Source organism: Danio aesculapii, chromosome 8 (assembly GCF_903798145.1).
Source record: "Danio aesculapii chromosome 8, fDanAes4.1, whole genome shotgun sequence".
NCBI classification, from domain to species: domain Eukaryota; kingdom Metazoa; phylum Chordata; class Actinopteri; order Cypriniformes; family Danionidae; genus Danio; species Danio aesculapii.
In genome coordinates this window covers 25,401,836-25,420,112 of record NC_079442.1, presented here as the reverse complement: position 1 = coordinate 25,420,112, position 18,277 = coordinate 25,401,836, and the positions used below count along the sequence as shown (strand labels likewise).

At 34.6% G+C, this 18,277-nt stretch overlaps 1 protein-coding gene and 1 non-coding gene across 2 annotated transcripts in view; both read right to left on the bottom strand.

The window, feature by feature from the left end:
- The window catches only part of LOC130233444 (kelch-like protein 12), a 22,538-nt gene extending 5,808 nt beyond the window's left edge, over positions 1–16,730 (bottom strand). Inside the window, exons 1-8 of the mRNA XM_056463488.1 lie at positions 16,570–16,730; positions 13,755–13,993; positions 9,763–9,916; positions 4,620–4,837; positions 2,734–2,883; positions 2,503–2,617; positions 213–319; positions 1–13 (exon numbers count right to left, since the gene is read on the bottom strand). The exon at positions 1–13 is cut by the window's left edge and continues 183 nt beyond it. Coding sequence (XP_056319463.1) covers positions 1–13; positions 213–319; positions 2,503–2,617; positions 2,734–2,883; positions 4,620–4,837; positions 9,763–9,916; positions 13,755–13,937 — 940 coding nt within the window. The 5' untranslated portion in view covers positions 13,938–13,993; positions 16,570–16,730. The remainder of the gene's footprint in view (positions 14–212; positions 320–2,502; positions 2,618–2,733; positions 2,884–4,619; positions 4,838–9,762; positions 9,917–13,754; positions 13,994–16,569) is intronic.
- LOC130234347 (U6atac minor spliceosomal RNA) lies at positions 8,518–8,647 on the bottom strand. The gene has a single exon (XR_008838305.1). It is a non-coding gene; the product is annotated as a U6atac minor spliceosomal RNA (small nuclear RNA).
- Positions 16,731–18,277: the final 1,547 nt, after the last annotated feature.

Sequence of the window (18,277 nt, the reverse complement as noted above, 5' to 3'; positions counted from 1 at the left end):
TTCTTGCAATGTTCTGGAACATAAAGCATGTTTTTACAGAAATTAAATCATCCTTGATGTCAATAAGCAAACTCTAGAGTTCTACAGCATTACACTTGTACACAAACATTCTAATTCTATAGGCAGACATGATGTTTGCTTCAGTAAGGCATTTTGACATCTGACATTGGGGAAATGTATATATTTATAAATTATCAGAGAACAATACTCACTGGAAGAAAGCTCCACTCTCGGGTTTTGGGATCGTACTTCTCGACAATATCAATAGGAGACTGCTGGCTGCCAAATCCTCCGATAACCAACAGAACCTCTTTGGCACCTAAAACCCATTCCAGTGTCAGAAAGTATTTGTTCATGTTTTTTTATACACGTGCATGTTTAGACATGTATAGCTGATTCAGCAAAAGACTGATCTGACATAATTAATTATACACACTCACCAGCCACTTTATTAGGTACACCTGTTAAACTGCTCACAACCTAATGCAATGGTAGTAACTCAATGCATTTTTGCACGTACAGTTGAAGTCAGAATTATTAGCCCCCCTTTGAATTTTTTTTTCTTTTTTAAATATTTCCCAAATGATGTTGAACAGAGCAAGGAAATTTTCACAGTATGTCTGATAATATTATTTTCTTCTGGAGAAAGTCTTATTTGTTATATTTCAGCTAGAATAAAAGCAGTTTTTAATGTTTTAAAAGCCATTTTAAGGTCAAAATATATATATTTTTTTCAATAGTCTACAGAACAAACTTGCCTAATTACCCTAACCTGCCTAGTTACCCTTATTAACCTAGTTAAGCCTTTAAAATTAAGCTATCTAGAAGTGTCTTGAAAAATATCTAGTAAAATATTATTAACTGTCATCATGGGAAAGATGAAATAAATCAGTTATTAGAAATGAGTTATTAAAACTATTATGTTTAGAAATGTGTTGAAAAAAAAATCTTCTCTCCGTTAAACAGAAACTGGGGAAAAAAATAAACAGGGGGGCTAATATTTCTGACTTCAACTGTAGATGTGATGAAGATGATCTGCTGAAGTTAGTACTAGTCTGAGCACTTTAGAAACTGCCAATCTACTTGAATTTTCATGCATTACTATCTTTAGGGTTTACAGAGAATGGTCCAAAAACAGAAAATATCCAGTAAGCAGCAGCTCTGTGGGCGAAAATGCCTTGCTAATGTCAGAGATCAGAAGAGAACTGCAAATTGAATTGGGCTGATAGAAAAGAAACTCAAAATCATCACAACATCATTACAAGAGATCTGCAGAATAGCATCTCTGAATGCAAACACGCAAGACTCATCTGAAGTTTGATGTCATTAATCCATGACACTTTCAATAACTCCTGTTCTGAAATGATACCTCAGCAAACAATCTGTAGTGTTAATCTTACTCATAACTGATCATTACATCATGCCTGGATAATAAAACCAGAAAATGTTTCAACACTTCATGGCTTGATGTTGTCGTGGTGATTGCATCATCAGCTTCGCCGCTCCAATTGGTTTTTGATTCGACACTTGTCTTAAGTGAAATCTCACGGCTGGATAGCGTCTGGAATCTTTAATCAGAGACAAAGTCCTATCCTCACTCTCCTTTGGCTGAGTCCCTGATTTATCAGTGGTTACCACACCAGAATATATTACCAATTAATCTGCCAAATGTTTTACGCGGCAGATGCCCTTCAGCCACAATCCAGTGCTGGGAAACACCCATACATCTCTCAGTCATTCACTATGGCCAATTTATTTTGTTTTACCCAATTCAACTATACCACATGTTTTTGGACTGTTGGGCAAACCGGAGCACCTGGAGGAAACCCACACAAGCACCAGGAGAACATGCAAACTCCACACACAGATATGCCTCCTGGCCCAGCCCGGACTTAAACCAGTGACCTTCTTGGTGTGAGGCGACAGTGTTAACCACTGAACTACTACAAATCTGATCACAATAGATTTTAGCCTTGGATTTTTTTTTTATTTCCATAATTTGTCTGAGATGACTAAATCTTGGCCAAAAATCATCCAGTGTGAGCTGGTCTTTATTTCTTGTGGACTGTGTCCATCCCTTTATGACCACCGTAAGCTCATCTATTGCTTGTATATTACAGCAGGATAATGTGCCATGTCTCAAAGCTCAAATAATCTCAAACTGCTTTCTTGAACCAGTTGAGGAGTTCACCATACTCAAATGGCCTACACAATATCTAGATCTCAATCCCATAGAGTACATTCGCCATAAGGTGGAATGATACATTGGATGCTCAGCCGACAAATCAGCAGCAACTGCGTGTTGACATCTAGTCAATATGTCAGAAATTCTGAGATGTTTCCAGTACCTTGATGATTCTATACTATGAAGTATAAAAGCAGCTCTGAAGGCAAAAGGGGATTTAACCCAGTGTGTACCTAATTAAGTAGGCAGTAAGTGTATATTTAACATCACTGAAATATTTCAGGCCTAAATACTGAAAACACACAGAGGCATCAGACCGAGTCTTGCTTGGGTTCGAGGACTCTGCATCTCGCTTCGTAACTCTGGACGAAGATGAAACTTCTTTGCTTCATCCACCAAATCTCGGCAAGGCAGACTACAGCGTATCAACGGCTGAAACACATCAAAACAACACTCAATCTTTGACCCCATAAATAAACACCCTTGATTTAATTGCAGCATTCTGAACATTCATAAAAGCAACATGTATACGAGTGTCAGAATCTGACCTCTGCGTCAATGACATCAGTGATGTATCGAGGGGTGAGCAGGGGCATGCGCACATATTCCAGCAGATCAGGCAGGTACGGCTCTCTCTCCTTTCTGTTGTGCTTCACCCAGTTCAAAACAGCCTCAAATACCGGCTCCTCTGAATCAACCTATGCACATACAGATTTGTTCAAACCCCTTTAGCAAAACTAACTCTATTTGTTGCTTTTAATTTTCATATCTCAGATCTGTGACTTCAAGAAGAAACCATAAATTTAAGTACAAACGCTGCAATTACACCTTTAGAATTAATGGACCATGGTGAGAGACAAGAATGTAACAACAAAAGGCCGGCGTTTTTGTCTGAGAGTTAGCATGTACATAAAACGAGAATAAAAATGGGGGTTACAGGTTTGTACTTGCATTTTAGTACAGAAAGTCCCAAATATACTAAAGAAAGGCCATTTGAAACATGCAGAGCAATATGTTTGCCTGAACTGGTTCCTATGTAGAAATCTTGCACACTCCTTTACCCTACAACTGTCCAGAAGGTATGTAAAGTTGAAGTTATAGCATTAAAGAGATTTAATATAATCGACTCACCCTCAAGTGGTTCCATACCTTTATGAGTTTCCTTTTTCTGTTCAACACAAAAGGAGATATTTTGAAAAGACGTTGGAAACCTGTAACCACTGACTTCCATAGTAGGAAAAACACTACTGGGGCAGTCAATGGTTAGAGGTTTCCAACATTTTTTCAAAATAAACATTTTTGTGTTGAACAGAAAAAGGAAACTCAAACAGGTTTGTAGCAAGCAAATGTGGGTGAACTATCATTTATTACAGCATTGAGAGTATATAACAATCTTTTTGTTTGCTTGTGTACTTCATAAGAATTATATAAGATCATTACAAGTTCCAAGCACATGAATGACCAACCAAAGTCAAATTTACAAGTGTGAAATTCATAATTACAGACCATACAAAGAATATTTACTCTATTCAAAGAAGAATTTGATCAATAGAGTAAGTCTATATTAAACAGTGCAGAATGATTTTAATATTTTAACTGTACAGGAGGTAATTCAATTCAATTTAACAAAACAGCTGACAGACAACAACTGCAAAGTTAACTATTCAACTTTGATAATTTGCTCTATGTAATAAACATTTAATTTTAATAATATGAAAAGAAACAAACATTTATATTTTGTATTATTTTGGAATAGATTGAGATGTAGTTATTTGGGTTTACCTCTTTCATGCGTTCAACCCCAAAATTATTTTATGAATTACTCAACTCTCATGTCATTCCAATCTCTTGAGATCTCCATTCATCATCAAAACACAAAATTAAGATATTTCTATCTTACAGCTTCATATGACTACAATTGAACCACTGAAGTCACATTAAATGTTTTCGACAAAGTTTTTGATTCCTTTTCTGGACTTAACATTTCACAACCCTTTTCCGGTCTATGTAGTGTCAGAGAGCTCTTCAATGGAATCTAAAATACCTTAATTCTCCAAAGATAAACGAAATTTTCAAGCCATTGGAATGACAATTAAAAGATTTTATTTTTTGTGAACCAATCCTTTTAACATGCAATTGTAGCTCTAATATGTAAATATCATTAAATATGAATACTTCAATACATTACAGTACAAGGAAAAGCGGCAAAAAGTACGGCAAAAAAGCAGTGTCCAAATACATATTCTAAAAAAAGAGAGAAAAAAAAGGGGTAAATAGTATACAGATGACCTGGTACTTGTGCTAAGAGAGTGTATTTGATAAGGTCCCAAGAGACCGCACAATTTCACTATCACATGAGACCACGGGATATGAACAGCAGTGAAGCAAAAACAACTGAAGCCGGCAGATCATGTGACAGTAACAACAATCTCACCTGGATCTCATCACACTTGATGAGTTTTTCTACTTCACTCTGACTGAGCAGCATGAACTCTTCCTGTTGTACCACCTCAGCAAAATGTTTCTGTGAGAAGAGCTCAGCAGCCTGCATCAAGTCCAGACAGTTGTGCGTTTCTGCAAAGTCTCTGATTCCCAGACAGTTTGACGGATCCAACTGACTATTAAGAAAATCACAGCACGCTCTCTTCACACCTGTGAAAAAACAGACACAATGGACTTTTTGTGTTTTATGAGAACTCCCCACAGATAGACATTATGATTGTATACTGTACAAAGTTTAAATGCTAGGGCCGTAAGAAATTTTTCAAGACACTTCTATACAGCTTTAAGTGATATTTAAAGGCTTAACTAGGTTAATTAGGTTAACTAGGGGGGGTTAGGGTAATTAGGCAAGTATAACGATGGTTTGTTCTGTAGACTATCAAAAAATTCTAGCTTAAATAGGCTAATAATTTTGACCGTAAAATGATTCTTAAAAAAAATGTAAAACTGCTTTTATTCTAGCCGAAATCAAACAAATAAGACTTTCTCCAGAAGAAAAAATATTATCAGACATACTGTGAAAATTTCCTTGCTCTGTTTAACATCATTTTGGAAATATATATAAAAAAAGGGGGGCTAATAATTCTGACTTCAACTGTATATATTTTACCACAATATTTAGTTTGTCTTGTTTGAAATGTTTCTAGATTCAATTTACCTGTTTAAAAAAATGATATTGTGATGGAAATTTAATATTGATAATTGAATTGATGACATATTGAAATTATAAACTGGTTAAGGTTTTGCTAAATTAAAGATCAAATGCATAATAATTGGGCTATTACAGCCATGTGTAATCTACTGGTTTAAGAGTTGAGCTGTAGAGAAATTATCTAAAACATTGTAACTTTGTCTTTAAAAACAGTTGTGAGCCCATCCTTGGGATCCTGCTCACAGAGGTTGTCTGTGTGTAAACTGATCATCGTCCAGAGAATTAAAGCAATAAAAAGACAAACTTTGTCTGACTTTATTCCATTTCAGTCTTCATATTAAAATGTATTCCTTGTGAACAGGAAGAAAATTATTTGCTGTTACATTTGTAATCAAAATGCAAGTCTAGTTAATTGGGGAAAAACATCATTACTGAATAACTATAACTATATTAAAAGTTGAACAGAAATGTCATTTTTAGGAACCCTTTAAAGTAAGTAATTAAAAAAAAAATCAAAATTTCCTGTTAATATTAAAAAATAAAAATGAATTGTGTATCAATTACAATAATTAGTACTAATAGAAGTACATTTTACTATATACAGGATTTATACGGTCATGAAAATCTTGGTAAAGTCATGGAATTTTGACATGCCTGGGGAACTTTTGGAAAATCAGAAAAAACCCACAAAGTTTTGGAAAAGTCATGTAAATTAGTTTACCAAATATCTGTATACTTGAATATATGCTAGTTGTCTTTACTTCTTTTTGGTCTTTGGTCAAAAACATGCTCTCACATTATTAGGGCTGTGTAAGCTAAATTAATTTTACAAAATAAAAAATAAATTAACTAAATAGATTGTTGCATGTTTTATGATATGCTGTAATAAATTTGAACGTCTATTGTTTTTCTTATTATTTACCATGTACACATAGACATTACATGATACATTAGGTCATGAAAATTTACTTGAAAGCCCTGGAAAAGTCATAAAAATTATAATAGTAAAATGTGTACGAACCCTGTATATATTAGTAACATTTCTACAGTAACATTTAGTAACAATGTCTTCAATTTAATATAAATTTTTTTTTTTGAACAGGTTGTTGTAGAATTTTACTGTATTGTGCAATTCTGTCCTTGTTTTCCCACATTAAACACATGACCCTGGCTTATCCGTGCATTGAATACAGCAGAATTGCATACTAACAAATAACAAAATAATTGCAGACAAGCATCTAATTCAGAGATGGTGCAGTGGGTAGCACGATCGCCTTACAGTAAGAAGGTTCAAGCCCCAGCTGCGGAGTTTGCATGTTCTCCCCATGTTCGAGTGGGTTTCCTCCGGTTTCCCCCACAGTCCAAAGACATGTGGTACAGGTGAACTGAATAAGCTAAATTGGTCGTAGTGTATGTGTATGAGTGCAACAGTGTTTGGGTGTTTCCCAGTGTTTAGTTGGGGCTGGAAGGGCATCCGCTGTGTAAAACATATGCTGGATAAGTTGACGGTTCATTCCGCTGGGGCGACCCCTGATTAATAAAGGGACCAAGCCGAAAAGAAAATGAAATGAATGAATAAAGAACATATCCAATTCAAGGTTTCTTGAGTGTTAGATCTCCAGTATCACTTGTGGCAGACACACCCGTTTTTTTATTGGTAACTGGTGTGCTGTGATACATGTCACTGTCTTGAATGCAGATTGATTTGCCTGAGGTATTAGTTGTTTACACCACTGCTCCTAATAATGTCTTTCATTTCCTTCTGCAAGGTAGCCCAGAAGCCTGATGCTGCCATCCTCATTCTTGACAAAAAGGATGGGGTTTCCTGTGTGTCAGGCTAGATTTTGTTTGTGCCAAATATAAATGTTTCACTTTCAGGAGAAGAAGCTCAACTTTCAAATAAGCAGCTTTCAGGTTTCATTATGGAGCTTTTGGGTATTTGTTTTTTGGGTCACGGCTCTTCTCAGAATTATTTTTTAATTTGAGTTCTCAAAATGTATTGCTGATGCCTGAACAGTTTCTCGCATTTCAGTCAATGCTCAGTTGTTCTACATGTCACGTTGCTCAATTCTGATCCTGATCTTGAAATTATCTGGGATTAGTTGTTTTTAAGAGCACGGTGTTCCTTAAAAATGCTGACTTTTTTGTGAATATTTATAGATCATAAAGGATGATGGAACTTATGCTGTTTTTGTATTTTATTCCAAAGATGCTGTCACATGTACAATTTTCTTTTTAACAAATGTTACTTGAGCAACGAAAAGTTTTAGATCACCCCAAAATGCTAATTCTCTTATTAAGAACTTACACTTATCTAATTACAAATCATGTCTTCAGTGGTTCAATCTAAAGCTATGACAATATCTTTGTGCACATAAACAAAAATAATGACTTTATTCAATAGTTTCTTCTCCACAGTGTTAGTAGAGGGTGCGTGATCATGAGTGTGTGACTTCCTGTTTGAAACAAAGCACATCAGCAGCATGACCGAGCTCATCACACAGAGCACAGCGCTCTCATGAAAGCGCACCCTATACTGACACTGAAGAGAAAAAAAATGGTTGAATATATACAGTTGAAGTCAGAATTATTAGCCCCCTTGCCTATTTTTTCCCCAATTTCTGTTAAACGGAGAGAAGACTTTTTCAGCACATTTCTAAACATAATAGTTTTAATAACTCATTTCTAATAACTGATTTTATCTTTGTCATGATGACAGTAAATAATATTTGACAAGATATTTTTCAAGACACTTCTATACATCTTAAAGTGACATTTAAAGGCTTAACTAGGTTAATTAGGGTAACTAGGCAGGTTAGGGTAATTAGGCAAGTTATTGTATAACGATGGTTTGTTCTGTTGGCAGTCGAAAAAAATTAGCTTAAAGGGGCTAATAATTTTGACCTTAAAATGTTTATAAAAAAAATAAAAAACTGCTTTTATTCTGGAAGAAAAAAAAAACAAAAAAAAATTTCTCCTTCTCCAGAAGCAAAAATATTATCAGACATACTGTGAAAGTTTTGTTGCTCTGTTAAACATCGTTTGGGAAATACTTAAAAAAGAAAAAAAATTCAAAGGGGGGCTAATAATTCTGACTTCAACTGTATATTATTTGTCAGGAACCTTGCTGTCTATAGAGGATGAGGGAGCTCTCAGAATAAATTTTCTTAAAAAAAAAAAAAAAACCTTGGTTAGAGATGCCACGAAGTAGGTGGCAATGCCTTAACCAATATGTGTGTTGTAGGCCACTGGGACCTCTTCCATCATTGTCAAGGGGAGTGCTAACCTTCTCTCCTTTCATACAACACAGAATTATTTTTGTTCTGAAAATGAATGATGTCTCAGGGGGTTGGAACAACGTGAGTTTTAAGTATTTAAAACCAGAATTTTCATTTTTGGGGGAGCTATAACCTTTTATACCTTCAAAATTGGTGAACAAAAACTGGTGTTAACTAACTTAACCCTTTAACTGCCTGCTCTACCAAATGGTTGACCGTATTTTTTACTGTTTTAAATAATAACTATTAAAATCATTTAAAAATTGAATGTTTTAAATCATGGTTTACACGACACAGCATTGCTGGTTTACAAAACAATCAAACAAACATAATCCCGCTGCACTACGTCACTTGATTTTGGCTTTATTGTAAAACCAATACATGATTAAATGAGAATCTGAAATATGTTAAGACATACTTTAAAAAATAAAGATGATTTTATATTCAAAAATGTTTTATTTTAATTATGTTTTTTAAAATAAATTGGTCTTACACTTCATATTCAGATTTTTCATAGTATATGTATACATTCCGGGACTTTAACCATAAATCAACATATCTACCATTTGGTAATGGTTGATATTTTAGAAATTATGGGATGTGTTGAAAAAAAGGCATTGTGTTAACTAGCGACATTAGAAGTTAAAAATGCAATCCAAATGTTTGTTTTTCTTGGTGGGGTACATCTGTTAATGTTTGCTAAAAATTTCTACATTGGGAAGTGTAAAAAAAAAAAAAAAACCTTGTGGAGATAATTCTTCTCTAATCTTTATCGTTTGCTGAATAGCAGCTCTAATAGCAGGTCTCTGGCAATAATTGCTCGCTTAGTTCATGCAGGTTTGTACAAGAGTTTGTCTCCTTCACAATTAAGAATCTCAGTGTGTCCTTATTATGCTTGTCTCTCAGCAAGCTTTTTAATGTTCATTACCTCACAAAAAAAAACTATTATATCTAGCAGTGCAATTTTTTCCACACACAGAGCAGGTAGAAAAATGCTATGATTTATTTAGGTGTGATGATCTTGCATTTTACGCTTTGTGCATATAAAAATTGAGAAGCATTTTATAAGCTTTAAATGTTTTGGTAATGTTAAAACGTAATGACAAAGAAATATACATAGTCTAGGCTGTTTTGTGTTCCTGTACCTTTAAGCTGCAGGAGACAGGCAGCGGGCAGCAGCTCCTGAACATTTTCTACTGTAACCAGCACCGTCTCTGTGTAAACGAAATCCAGCAGGATCTCCATAGTGGACGCTGTGAGGCCCTGAATGTCCACAAAGGACTTCCCTTTTTCAGCAAGCTATAGAATAACAAGAAAATAAGAAAAAAAAACAAAACAGACATAGATTCATAAGAGCTTTTCACGCTGGATTCATTTTATTCAATTCATTTTAAACCCAGCCTAAAATTTACATAGGGTTAACAATTAATTATTGGTTATTCATACACTGCAGTTTCACATTGTGCAATCTTAATCCCTGGGTTTTCATCCTCATTTACATAAATGAAGCACACCACCTGTTTTTAAAAAAGGGTCCAGCGCTGTGCATCCTCGTATTACATAATGCAGTGCTGACAGCTATTAAAGATTTTAAATGGACTTTTCAGACTATACAGGCAAGAAAGAAATCGTCACTTTTCACTCCAATTGACATGATTTCTGTCACAATAAATACTATGAACAATGTTCATGAGACGCATCTGGATCTCTGATCTGGAGAAGGTTGTGATAGGATAGTCTGCTTACTCGGCGGGAATATATGCAATTCCTATCTGAAGGAATTGAATTTACAATTAAATTACATCAAAAACAAAATCTGAAGTAACCTCTATTATTATTGTAGCTGATTAAGTCCTAATTACTTTTAAAACATGTAACTTCTAGCTACTGCGTATGTGCAAAGATAGCCATCACACCAATTTTCTTTACAGCTAACTGTCAAAACCTCAATATGTGATGGGATGTGATGTCAGTTCTTTGGTCAAAATTTAAATCACAGGCACACTGTATTCATGACAGGGTTTACCATAACTAACAGCAGTGCTCTCAAACTCAATTCCTAAAGGGCCGCAGCTCTGCACAGTTTAGCTCCAACCAGCTCCAACTCACATCTGCCTAATAGTCTCCTGTAGTCTTCATGACCAGTAGATTCAAGGACATTTAAGGACTTTTTAAAGCACCATTCATTTTAAATCAAGCACTTCTGTATTTCAAACTCCTGCATATTTAGTGCCATTAAAGACCTTACTGTAATTAACATTTAACTTATACTTAATATTTACCATAAACATGTTAATTTTCAAAAATGAAACGAAATGTTTTAAACAGTTATGTTCCAATAAATTTCATGAAATTGGATGAATTCAGTACTGGTGATATTCAAATGCAGTTTCTGAAATATTGGTAAAATGTGTATTATTTGTCAGTGTTGTTGTACAAAATTTGAAATACATTTTTATTTAAGAATTTCTCTTTTTTTTCCATTCTGGTTTTGACAGTTGAGTACAATTGTTGAAATTAAACCATAAACAAATTTAATTCAAGCACTTTCAAGGACCTGTGTTTGTTATTAAGTACTTTCCAGGCCTTGAATTCATGTCTGAAATTTAAGTACTTTTAAGTACTTGCAAGAAGCGTGGGAACCCTGTATAATATCTTTTTGTCCAAAACTGATCTTACATTGACAAACTGTAGATGCACATATCATTTTCAAGTGTAAACTCAAAAAGTGGTGTGACAATAATTTTTTTCTTCTTTTTGTAGTGTCAACTAAACTTAGGTTTCAGAAATTATCAAAATTTGGTGAATTTGTGAGGATAAACATGATGAACAGAATTTGCAAGAATCGTGAACTTTTGCAAGACACTCAAGCAGATTTTTTACAATTATCTAAAAGTCAATAAAAATAATCCTATAGGGATTTGTCAAAGGAAAGCGGATGTTACACATCTGGGTTGGCCTACAAAAACACATAGACACTACAGAACTCTATTAAAGAGCATTTCTTTTATCACATATATAATGCACCATTATGTTTACATTAAACCACTCAAGACAACATTATCAACAGTGGTCACTTCAGTCCAGTATCACTGAACACACTTCAACACATAGTATCTGAGAATTAAAGAAACCTCTTGCACCTCCTAGTGCAAATGAGCAGAACTGCAACAAAGTTAGAGGAATTTTAACCTTTGTTCCAATTTCACTGATATGAACTAATAAAGAGAAAACATTAAATGAGAAGGAAAACATGACAATGAGTCAGACTTAAACTTCAATGAATAAGCACCACATAATGAAGTTGAGGCACATACGCTAAACTGCAATATCAAGACTACATTGCAACATCAAAGTGAGTGATGAATGAATGTTTAGCATTTAATATTATACAAGACACAACAAACACACCTCTTGAAGGGACATTTTACAAAAAAAAAAGTACATTCTCTGTTAATTTACACACCTTTTGGTCTTCCAAGATGTAGGTGACCTTGGTGATGCTTGGTTATTCATAAAATGCAAATCAATAACTATTGTGGATTTGAGAGTAAATAAAACAAATACAGGCAAAACTAAACTAATTCCCAAAGATCCTGACAATATACAGTGAGGTTTTACACAGCAAATGATCATTTTTGTACAGGAAACTGCAAGTTATTTACAATGTCACCTTTAGTCTTTTATCACGAAGTTTGCATGGTAAGAAATATTGAACTTGATGAGTCAACCTGTTTGATTATAACCAGGCACGCAATCAGCTATTAGCAAAACAAGAAGGAAAGTGGATCATCATTACACGTCAACTTGTTTCAAATTTTTTTAAATGACTAATATATATATATATATATATATATATATATATATATATATATATAAAACCCTGTTTATAAGTCGGTGGTCTTTAAGTATTTGGTACTGTTAATACAATAATCTGAATATTCACTCTTAAAGTTTCAATAATAAAAATTCACAGCATTTTAAAGTGCCCACAATGTCAATATAGTGCATGTTAATTATCATGATAAACTGAATTATTGAATATAGACACATACACTCACCGGCCACTTTATTAAGCACACCTGTCGAACTGCTCATTAACAGTGGTGTAATGGTGTGGGGGATATTGTCTTGGCACACTTTGGGCCCATTAGTACCAATAGAGCATCATGTCAATGCTGAAGCCTATCTGAGTATTTTTGCTGACCATGTCCATCCTCAGTAGTGATTATTAAACCACACTGAACTGAGCTCAACTGAACTGAACTTAAACACTACAAACTGAACTACACTGTTCCTATTTACTGTGACCTTTTATGTGAAGCTGCTTTGACACAATCTACATTGTATAAGCGCTATACAAATAAAGGTGAATTGAATTGAATCCTTTTATTTCCACAGTGTACCTATCTTCTGATGGCTACTTCCACAAGGATAAGCGTGCATCATCTCAGACTGGTTTCTTGAACATGACAATGAGTTCACTGTACTCAAATGGCTTCCACAGTCACCAAATCTCAATCCAATAGAGCATCCTTGGGATGTGGTGGAAAGGGAGATTCGCATTATGGAGATGCAGCCGACAAATCTCTGAGGAATATTCAGAGTATCTTGTTGAATCTTTGCCACGAAGGATAAAGGCAGTTCAGAAGGCAAAGGGAGGTCCAACTCAGTACTAGTAAGATGTACCTAATAAAGTGGCCGTCGAGAGTATCTATTCTGCCAGTAAAATGGCAAATACAACATGCCAAATAGTCTTTATCTTTGATAATAAAATGGTAAATGTGATACAAATAATATTTGTTTTCTTTCACAGACTGATCATTTTATCTTATAAGACCTTAAAGTATAATCAGGAGAATCAGTGATAAAATTTAGCTCTGCCTGTATTTGTTGTTGATGCTTTTCGACTCTCAAATTGCTGGTCACTTGCAATAAATAAATCATCCAGGACCACAATGTCAGTGTAAAATCATTTTAAATGTTCTACTAGTGTAAAAAGCCAACTACATCTTGAATGGCCTCAGGTTCAGTAACTATACAGCAAGTTTTAATCTTTGGGAGAACTGTCCCTTTAAGACCACAGTGATTTCAGAAACATGACACATGTAACGTGGCTACAGAGGGTGTTTGTTACCTCACTGGTGAACATGGCGCAGAAATAATCACTGCACGCCGCCAACACAATGCGGTGGGCAGGAAAATCTGTGCCCTCCACCCTCAGAGTGATGTCACACAGCGTGTTGCTCTTTCTCAGGGCGTTCATGGCATTCAAGATGGATTTGGCATGAGAATTGGTCATGATGTCCTTGGGCGCCATGACGACAGGGGGCGGGGTGGAGTGACAAAGCCTCAGGCACTGCAGGATGATGATTTCTGGAGAACACAAACCAATCAGTGACCATTTTGAAAACAACACAGCCGACTAAAAAAACACACCAAATCAAAACTAGGATTGTCCTGATATTCAAAAATACAAATATATTCTTATTGATCTACTATAAGTTTGAATATTGTATATGTTGAAGATTTAATGGATTATTTGATTTATTTGACAAACAACATCAAACAATAAATATTTGACAATTTCCCATGTTAATCTGGCCTACAATATGCTCGAGATATTGATTCAAAATGTTCTGATTCGTTATAGGCCTATTAATTGTCAACACGAGTCCATTTTGACATCCTAAATGGATTGTGAGAACTATGTTGTTAATTTGTTACATAACTGTATTATTTTCTGTAGCTAATGACAAAATTATGTTGTATTTTTTAAGCTAAAATAACAATTGTAGCTATCACAGTTGTGTTAGTGATGCATTAAATAACATTCACGAATGACTAAGGCCAGACAGAATCTGCGGACATTTTTTGCCATTTCTGCGCATAATTTTGTAAAAAATCTGCGGATTTATGCGGAATGATTTTATGAGTATTATAACTGAAAACTTAATATATGAAATCAACAAATAATATATTAAACTTTTAAGGTTTCCAATGCAAATTCAATTAGATCCACTTATTGGTAAACAAAGCAAGTCTCCCATATAATAATATATCTACTAAAAGACAGAAAACATTACTTTACAAACTGTATTGTAAACAAATCAAATGAACATTTTCATATTAGACAATACTATTACTGAAATAATTAAAAAAAACTTAATAAATATAAATTTACATTTATAAATGTACACATATTTAAATAAATAGACTTAACGGTGGGCCAAAAATCTGTGGATTTCTACAAGCGCATATTCTGTGTGAGCCTACTAATGGCACTTTACTGTAGTGTAAATATTACTCATTTTAAAAATCATTTTACAGTTTAGTTTGTCAGATTAGTTTATTCTTAACATTTACGTATAATAAAGCAGCAAACAAAAAATCTTGAGATATTTTGGGTATTATCAGATGTGTTCCAACATTAGGCGCATTCAAATCAAGGCTTAAAATACATCTGTTTAGCTGTGCCTTTTCTGAATAAGCACTGTGCTATGTCAGACAGATCGCAGATGTCTTTCTTTTCATTCTTTTATAACCTGTTTTACCAAATTTTAATCCGTTTTTACTCACTTTTATTATTTGTTTTTACTTTCTTATATTTGTCTCTTTTATTCCTGTTTATGTAAAGCACGTTGAATTGCCACCGTGTATGAAATGTGCTATAAATTTGCCTTGCCTATTACTGAAGTAACTTAATTCCAGCTTATGTCAATATTGTGATAATACCATGAATCTTGATAAAAGCATGAGCAATTATCACAACAAGACAATTTCACACTGTAATACCTATTATAAACCCATATGGCCTTCTTCTGTGAAAAAAAAAATATATTTTGAAGATAGCTGGTTAACACACAGTTTTGGTTCCTATAGATGATGTTCATTGTATTTTTACTTCATACATTGACAATCAATGTGAACCGAAGGTGTTTGGTTACCAACATTCTTGTAAATACCTACTTTTATGTTTAACAACAGAAAGGCAGTTGTTAGGGTATATTAAATATTAACAATCCATTTTGAAAGGATTATTCCATTACAATCAGCCCCTTTTAGTAGTAAAAGTCTAGATAGGATGCACATCAATATAGCAGTATTTTTTATAACACTGTATAACAATAACTAATATTTTTTACAGTACTGTGACGATTGGGTTTAGGGTTGGGTTAGGGGTGGGTCTTAAAAAAATACAATTTATTGGGTAATTTAATAGATAACATTAATAATACTTGGTACAACTACTGTTTTACGTCTGTGTGAAGGTTGAGTTTAGAGTTGGGGTGGGGGTAGACATTAATTAAATACAATTAATGGAAAATGTAATAAAAAATATAAATCCTTTTCGTTAATTCGTTGAATATTAATCATTTCGACCGCAACCATACCTGATCTAGCAACAACCCCATTTAGTCTATTTCCATCTGTATTGTAGCTTGTAAACTGACAGGTGTTTGTTCATTGAGAATATAATTAAAAGGATTAAAGGTTATTAAAAAAAGGATTAACCATTTTCTAAAACCAATAAATAACATCAATGACAGTGACAAACATTTGGGTTTAAGAACATTGAGATTAACTATTAAAATGTCTTGCTTCAGTGTAACTTAAAGCTTACATTGCATAATTTCATATAAATATATTTTCAGGAGCTCATCAGAAAGATAATATAATTCCTAAACATAATAATAAAAACAGTGTAAAATATAAACAATAAAATGTTCAAACATGATCTAGCTGTAGTTTATGAAACATTACTCTTGTGTGGTCGAATAAACCAGTATCGTTTCTACGTATGACATGGTAGGTTATTAGTATAACTTTATCTGAATATGTTCCTGTTAACCAGGTGAGAGTTTAAGAGAGGTGAGATGAGGCTACGTGCTAAAGCTAATTATAAACGGATGCTAACCCACACATCATCACAAACATCTCAGTAAACTCACTGCGTCCAGCTGATCCACAGGGAAACAGAATCGACCCGGGCCCGGATGACAGCTCGCGGTGGTCTATTTGGACATCTGTTGCACCCTTTACATGGAAACCATCGCAGGTGTAAACTCAATTTCACTCCTGCAATGAAAAGAGCAGCGCTCATGTGTGCGCGCATCCCCAGCAAAACACTGCGACGTCACCAACGCGCCTGCGCACTGTAACTGCGCCGTGCTCGCGCGTTTTGTCAGAACAGACCTTCATTTTATTGCTTGATTGTAAAAATATATACACATTTATGATAAAACGTTAAATTGGTTACGAAACGTATTGTTCTATAAAACAACTCTACTGTAGGAACTGTCAGATAAACCCAAAATGTAAATGTCGTGCGTTTATTGCCATTTGTATAACTAGCTTTTATACAAATTCTAGTTAGCATAGCAAACCATGTTCAAGTTGTGGTTATCATGGATGAACTACAATATTTCTTTGGTTATATTTCTAGTAAAACCATGGGCAATTTTTGATAAATGCAGTAAATAAAATGCTAAATATCCACATGTATCTACTAAAGAACTGACCACCTCAAGGATGTGGCTGTGAAAACTGATAGTGTTCTTTACACATGATTTTGTTAGCTTCAAAATACTAATTTACTCTATAATTATACTTTAAAATGTAGTTCTAGCGCTCATGCTGCAATTTGGTGCTTTTTGTAGTAGCTCTAGAAACAATGTTTAATTTGTGGCCACATTTTAACCAATAATTTAAATTTAGTCACAATTTAACTAGGAGCATTCAAATTGTGCCATAAGTAAGTGTGTGCGCACTTCATATTATCTTCCATAGAAAAAAAATATATGAAGGAAAATAAATTATATAAAATTAAAAAGATAACAGTGGAGTTTGCATGTTCTCCCTGCGTTTGCGTGGGTTTCCTCCGGGTGCTCCGGTTTCCCCTACAGTCCAAAGACATGAGGTACAGGTGAATTGGGTAGGCTAAATTGTCCATAGTGTATGTATGTGTGCGAATGAGTGTGTATGGATTTCCCAGTGATGGGTTGCGGCTGGAAGGGCATCCGCTGCGTAAAAAATATGCCGGATAAGTTGGCGGTTCATTCTGCTGTGGCAACCCCAGATTAATAAAGGGACTAAGCCAAAAAGAAAATGAATGAATGAATAAAAAGATAACAGGCAGCATGGTGGCGTAGTGGGTAGCACAATCGCCTCACAGCAAGAATGACCCGGCTGGGTCAGTTGGCATTTTTACGTGGAGTTTGCATATTCTCCCCGTGTTCACGTGGGTTTCCTTCGGTTGCTCCGATTTCCCCCACAAGTCCAAAGACATGCACTGTAGCTGAATTGAATAAGCTAAATTGGCCGTAGTGTATGGGGGTGTGTGGAAGAGTGTGTGGGTGTTTCCTAGTGATGGGTTGCAGCTAGAAGGGCATCCGCTGGGTAAAAACATGCTGGATAAGTTGGCTTAAGTTGGGATTAACCCGAAAAGAAAATAAATGAATGAATGAATAAAAAGATAATGTTACTAACACTTAAATTTAAAGGGCACCTATGATGAAAATCAACTATTGGAAGCTGTTTGGACAGAACTGTGTGTAGGTATAGTGTGTCCACTGTCATACTGGAGTGATATAAACACGAGTCTCTTGTTTAAAATTTACTGACGTTAAAATAGGATAACGGTCCCTTGATTTTGAGGCC